The sequence below is a fragment of the Haliaeetus leucocephalus genome, unplaced genomic scaffold, assembly GCF_000737465.1.
Source record: "Haliaeetus leucocephalus isolate CR32 unplaced genomic scaffold, Haliaeetus_leucocephalus-4.0 Scaffold0, whole genome shotgun sequence".
Taxonomy (NCBI): Eukaryota; Metazoa; Chordata; class Aves; order Accipitriformes; family Accipitridae; genus Haliaeetus; species Haliaeetus leucocephalus.
Window position 1 is genome coordinate 540422 of NW_010972436.1, and position 6771 is coordinate 547192.

Here is a 6771-nt window from a genome sequence, read left to right on the forward strand (position 1 = left end):
CACCCCGGGACATGCTGTGTGGAGGTGCGTGAGTTCCATCCTGCCATCTGGATAAATCCCTGGGTGCTCCAGGTCCTCTACGCGGGAGAGCCACCAGTGTCCCCACCGCAACACACGCACGCAGGAGAAAGAGCCGGGACGTGCAGGGGAAAGTCACTTTTAATGGTTTATTGCCAATGTTACAAAGGTCGACACATGGTCAGACAGGCGGGAACTACACCGGAGTTGTAAAAACACCAACAAGTCTAGGGTTTCAGTTTATTTCCAAAAAAAAAAAAAAGAGAGAGAAAAAGAAAAAAAAGAATCAAACAAAGTTTCCCTTGGCCAAGCTGACTGCGTGTCCCAGGGATGCTTGGGGCCTGAGCTGATGTCGCCACAGCCCCTGGGTGAGCTGGGCTTTGGGTTGGCAGTGAGATGGGCTGCAGGGTCCTGGGGCGGTCCCCACACCAGCCTGGGCTGGGGCAGCGCGCGGTGGTCCTCCCGAATCCACAGGGCCTCAGCTGTCCTGTGTGGCACCAGTCTCACCCCCTCCCTCTCCCCTGTCCCCACCGCAACGGTGGCAGCAAGAAAGGTGGAAAACGGCCCTCTCCATCAGTGCCGAGGACCGGCAGTGCTGGCAGTTCCCACCGAGTGGGTGCCTGGGGAGTCAGCCGTCGTCACCCGCCCCGCTCTGGGGGCTGTTTGCCCTGCTTTGAAATAAACCCCTTAAGATGCCGATAGTCTCCGGAGCGTTGGTGCAGGCACCATTTCCCTGGGGTCAGTTCAGGACCAGCTGGGTGCACGCCGCTCCTGTCCCACCACCCTCTGCCCTGTCCCTCCCCACAGGAGCCCACCTGGCCAGGGTATGGCGGAGAAGACCAAAAACTAAGTTTGTGCTTTTATACAAGACCCTGCCTATACCGAGGGGCTGGGGAGGAGGTGGATGCAATCACCCCATGGCTGAGGCTACCCAAACCCCTCAGCCCCTCGCCCCCCCAGCAAGCTACAGACGTGCACACACACATGCGTGTGCACGTGGGAAGGGGGGTCTCCAGGGGGCTGGGGGAGCAAGGGGAGGAGGAGGAGAAGGCGCCCATCGCCCCAAACCACGTCAGCACCGAGCCAAGAAAAGCGCATAACCAGCCCGGCGGCAGCGGGGAGCACCGAGGTGCCAAGCACACCCCTGCCCCACGCCCGGGCACAGCCCCCCGACTCCAGCGCCCTGCCAGCAGCTGTTTGCCCCTTAAAACTATATTTTTTCTTTCCGTAAGCCACTCGCCTTCCTGTGGCACCGCTGACCTGAGATCTTTTGATGGAGGGACGTGGCTCAGGCGGGTGCTGTGAGCTGCCAGCGATGGGGACGGGTCTCAGCTGCCCGGTCCCCGCACAGTGATATGCCGCCCCACGCCACCCCATTTCCCCCCAGCCCCACCGCATGCCCTGCGGCTGCCGTGCTGCAGGCAGCGGGACCAAGTGGGGTGCCTGTCTCGCCAGAGCGGGGTTCAGGAGGACAAGCTGAGCCCCTCCAGCTTCCCCCCGGCCCCCTCCTGCTCTCAGCACCTTCTTCAGCCCAGGGCAGCCGGGGGGGCCGGGGGGCAGGACTGGTTCCCCTGGTCCCCATGGCCTCGGGGACAAGGAAGGGGACATGGGGCTTGGCACTGCCCCCGGAGCTGGGGGGTGGCAGGGGAGGGGTCTGCTTCCCCCATCCCCCTCGACAGACACTTACAAACACATACAGAGAAAGGAAACCGTAACCTTATAAAAGACACTGAACGCAAACGCCTGCATGTTGGGGGGCAGCCCCAGCCCCAACGCCGCCTCAGCTCCCCCCGTGAGCAGCCGGGCAGGCTTGCTCCGTGGGGCCGAGTGGCCGGCGGCCCCCCCAGGCGCCTAGGAGCCGATGATCTGGCCGGACCACGTCTCGTGCTTCGTGTGGGGTGCCAGGTTGGTGAGGACCACCTCCACTGCTTGGAACTTCTGGTTCTTGGGAGGGATGGGGCAGACCTTGTACGTCACCTCGTCCCCCTCCACTGGGACGTACTCCCCCTCGATGCTGCAGGAGAGGAGAGGAGAGGTGGTGGGGCTGGGGGCCAAGAGCCGGACACCCACCCTGGACCACCCAGCACCAAGGAAGGCACCTGGCCCACCAGCCATGCCTTGGGAAAGAAAATCCACCAGCGATGCGGGGGTAGAGGACAGGCAGAGCCCCATCCCCACCCAAAGGAGACATCCCCAACCCAGCCCAAAGGTCCCCAGCCTCACGCTGATGGCCCAGCTCCCCCAGGGTGTCCCGGCACTGCGCGACCCCCGGACTTACTCAGACACATGGACAAAAATGTCCTCTGTGCCGTTCTCGGGGGTGATGAACCCGTGGCCCTGGGAGCGAGAGAACTGCTTGCAGACACCCTTGAAGATGGGGCCAGCGGAGGCACGCGCTGTCCTGTGGGAGGAAAGGGACGGAGATATCTCACCGGCGGCACGGGGGAGAGGCTTGCTATGAAAACGTGGCGTTCCCTGGGAGAACGCACGGCGCCCACCCGCAGTACCCCAGGCAGGTGGGTGCGGTGATGCCGGGTGCTGTGATGGTGACATGCACTGGGCGTAAAGGATTCTGCAGGCACCGCTGGTGACCACGGTCCCTGCTCGGCTCAGCCGGACAGTCCCAAGCCCGCTCGCCATGTGCCGGGTACTTACGCCGAGTAGGTCCTGGTCCTCTTGGTGGGGAGGGGGCTTGGCAGGTCCCGCAGCAGGAGGTTGCCCCGTTCCCAGATGCGGCTGCCCTCCCGCTGGAAGGGGAAGGTGGGCCACACCGGTGACTTGGGGGAGTGCAGGGGTGGCACCGCCGGTGGGGCGCTGGGGTCTGACGACATGGTGGGGTCGGCGGGCTCCTCCGTTTTGGGGACGGGCAGGCAGGCGGCAGGAGAAAGGGCACCCGGGTGCGTGGGTCCGCTGTCTGTGACCTGAGGAGCAAAGCAGGGGGTGGTTACAGACCCCCCCCGGGGGGGCTTTTGGTGGGGACAAGTTGCTGTCAGGAATTGCTCCCTCTGTTCCCGGCCCCACATCTGTGGGGCAGGCAGCATGCCACCAGCCTTCGGTACTGGGCACCAGTCCCCAGCACTGGGAATCACCCTGGGAAGCCCATCCTGGCTTGGAGCAAGCCGGGATGTTCCAGCAAATCAATCCCATGGGAAGGAAAGAGCCTGGTTTGTGGCTTTGTCTTTCATTTTCCAGGATAATCCCAATATATTAGAGATGAAGTCGCTAAAAAGCACACCCTGGGAGAAGAAGCAGCTGAGTGTGGGCTGCCACGGGCAGGGACCATTTTGGGAAGGATGCCCACGCAGTGCCAGCACGCCCAGGCCCCCAGCCCTGGCCTCTGAGCTCTCTCCCCAGCCCAAGATTTCTGCTAAAAGGGTGAAGGACAAAGGCTGACACAAAAGGTAGGTCAAAGTCAGGGGTCTCAGGTCTCCCCACCGCTGGAGATTGCCTCAGTGCTATGGGATTTAGGACCCAACCCCAGCCCCAGCCAGCGCCTCGCTGCCTGCCCTGGGCTCATCCCTATGAGAGGCTATTTCGGGGCCGCCGGCAGCACACGTGCCCCTCGGGCACCTCAGATGATGAGCCACGACACAAACACAACCTCCTGCCACTGCAGTCATTGGGCTCCCGTTTTGGTTGGCGTCATGCCGATTGCAAGGAGTTAAAGCCCCAAGGGGCAGAAACCCCCAACCTGTGACGTGGCCTGACATCTGAAGAGCAGGAGCCAGAGCAAGCGTGGGCACGGGTGTCCTCACCGAACCACCCCAAGCATGAAATTGCAGGGGGGGTTGTGTATTTTTAAGCCTCCCGGCGAGATGCTCCAGTGCATGATCAGCACTGCGGCCGCTTGCCCAGAAAGCCTTTGCTCTGCTGATTTCTCTTGCTGTCAGTTGCTGCATCTGATGTTGGGTGCCTCTGTCTCGGGGTGCCCCGTGCCAGCGGCTGCCTGGGGGCACTGCTCTTTGGGGGTGCCGGATGGGGGCTCACCCATCTCCATCACCCCTCAGGCTTGGGGGTTCCCCCACCACCTGCAGCGGAGGACCCCGCCATCCCATGGCGTTACCGTCCCCTTCCCCGCCACCCCCTCCAGTCCCTTCCGCCCCACTGGGGTGTGCGGAGTCTTTTGGGATGACACCTGCACACACCGGGAAACCCAGAGAATATTTAATTTGGTTTCTGACTCATCTGCAGCCCCTTGAGATGCAGAGGCCGTGGGGAGATGTGCAAAAGGGGGTCACCTCCGCTCTGAAATTAGCAGGCACCAAGGACATGGGAAAAGGTTTCTAGAGCAGCTGAAGTTTCGGGGAATCCTGTTCCCCTCGCCCACCTCCACTTGCTTCCCCTGCCAGGGGGTCTGCCTGCCACCGGGTCCCGACTGCTGCCAGTCCGGCTCTGGAGCCCATCCACGCCTCAGCTGGTGTCCTGGCAGCTGCCCCCTCGCAGCCCTGCAGAGCTTCACCCCAAGGTACAGGCGGCAGAGGCCACCCTGACGTCCCACCTGTCCTGGTTTCAGCTGGGATAGAGTTGTCTTCCTAGTAGTGATTTTATTAGTGTTATCATTATCATTATTAGTTTCTTCTTTTCTGTTCTATTAAACCATTCTTATCTCAACACACAAGTTTTACTTCTTTTCCCGATTTTCTCCCCCATCCCACTGGGTGGGGGGGAGGAGTGAGTGAGCGGCTGTGTGGTGCTTAGTTGCTGGCTGGGGTTAAACCACGACACCACTCCAAGGCAGAAGCCACCGCTTTCCTCCTTCCCTCCGAGAGGACTTCCAGCCACAGCCGCAAACCCCTCCAAAACGTCTTTCCCCTCACAGGCTTCCCATCTGCTCCCGCACCAACCCCTTCATGCACTTCAGAGGCTTTTCCCTGCCACGAAGCGCCTGCCACCTTCTCCGCAGCCCATCCCGCTCCGGGGCTGCTCGGCTCCCGGCCCGCTGGGCTCAGCATCTCCTTCTCCCATACCCGAGGAGCTGGGGGAGGCTCAGGGAGCACCCGAGCGAGACACCCAAAAGCCGGGGCGGCCACCGAGCTGCCTCACTGCTCCCATCTGTGCAATGGGAGCCCTGCCTGCGCTGGCGAGCAGCCTGGCCGCTTTTGGGCAGCAAAAAGCGATGCGGTCCCCGAGCGTCGCTGCAGGATCCATTGCCTTCCCAGAAGGTGTCAGGGCTGGATGAGTGCGACAGTTTGGAGGAAGGGGCCCTCGGTTCTCTGCCACATCATGGAGCCGCCGCTATGAAAATGGCTTCACCGTGGCGCGCCTCCTCTGTGCCCGCTTTCGCTGATGAGGCCTTTCGGTTCCCCCACCAGATTAGGGACAATGGAGGGTATTTAACCTGAATAACGATGCTTGGAGCAAACTATTAGTATGCTGAGGGGGTTGGTTGGCGCCAGGAGAAAGAGCTTCCTCTGGCGGGTCCACAAGGGGTTGAAAAAATGGAAGTTTCCCAGAGGCAAAAGAAAAATAAGAGGCGAAGGGGAAGGGGCATGCAAGAGGGGGAGCCTTGCAGGGACAAAACAGCGTGGGCTGATGAAGTGGCAACCTAGAGCGGGCTTGTCCCAGGTTCACCTGTAGGACCAGCCCAGGCTGGGATGCCCTGGAAGGCTCCCTGGTTTGGGGGACGAGGGGTGGTGGGGAGCAGGAGCATGCTGGGCATCACTGGGGGAGAGGAGGCAGACCACCCGCTCCTGAGGCCCAAAGGCACGACTGCCCACAGGCACTTTGGGGGGCTCCCGCTGGCCCACGGGGATGTGAGGGAGAGCCCTGGCATGGGGCAGCAGCTCACCAGGATGAGCATGGGGACAGGGCACAGCGAGGCTGCAAGATCCCCATCCTCGGGGGTGTGCAACCCCCCCCGGACACGTCCCTGAGCAGCCTGCTCTAACCGAGGCATTGCACCTAACTCCTGCTCAGAGTGGGGGGCTGGAGCAGAGACCCCCGTCCTGCAGCCATGCCAAGGCTGGCTCCCACGGCCAGCAGCGCTCTGCCTCTCTCCAGCACCTGGCTCGAGCAGCCCAAATTTGTGGGTCAGCCTTGGGGCCCGGCAGCTGAACGCCCGGGTTTGCCAGTGCCGGTGAAGCTGAGGCTGAGCAGGAGCTTTGGCACCACGGGGGGCTCCGGGGCAGTATCCTGCCTCGCACCTCATTTAAATCCCCGCAGCAAACAAAGGGATGGAGGAAATTAAACTCACGGCAAAGGTGGGCTGAGAGAAGCGGGGAGACCCAAGCATGTCCTCGCCGGTGTCTCCTCCCCTCCTAGCCCAGCCGGAGAGCATGGGAAGCCTCTCCTGTCCTCCTTCCCTCCCTGTGCTCCACCCCACCATCCTCTCCCCAGCCCCTTCCCCACGCTGCAGCCCCAGCAGGCGAAAAGGAGGGGGCACCTGGGGCATGGGAGGCATTTTCCCCCTCTCCTCCATCGCCAGCAGTCATGCTAACCTCCACCGGGGCCGAGAGCATCTCTCCCCACCCCGGGTCTCTCCCGGCCTGGCAGACACCACCCATCACACTGTATCCACGCCACGCACGTATACGGTGCAGGGACGAAATCCGGGTCACTTGAGAAGGCGAGCAGAGGCTGCAGCAGCCCGGCTCTGCCGCAGGGCACAGGAAGCCTTTCCAGCGTAACCCCCCTCCACTGCTGCCGCCGGACCCCCACCTTGCTCCTCCCTGTCTCCCCTCCGTGGCTTTGCTCCGAGGGTCCCTGGGGTGACAGTCCTCCAAGCCAAGGATGTGTGTAAGTGACACCGAGCCA

General features: G+C 62.3%; 1 protein-coding gene across 1 annotated transcript in view; it reads right to left on the reverse strand.

Annotated features, from left to right (window-relative positions):
• Positions 1–1793: 1793 nt before the first annotated feature.
• CSDC2 (cold shock domain containing C2, RNA binding) overlaps positions 1794–6771 on the reverse strand; it is a 7716-nt gene continuing 2738 nt past the window's right edge. The window contains exons 2-4 of the mRNA XM_010585258.1: positions 2674–2939; positions 2297–2419; positions 1794–2032 (exon numbers count right to left, since the gene is read on the reverse strand). Of these exons, the coding sequence (XP_010583560.1) occupies positions 1870–2032; positions 2297–2419; positions 2674–2849 (462 nt within the window). The 5' untranslated portion in view covers positions 2850–2939 and the 3' untranslated portion in view covers positions 1794–1869. The remainder of the gene's footprint in view (positions 2033–2296; positions 2420–2673; positions 2940–6771) is intronic.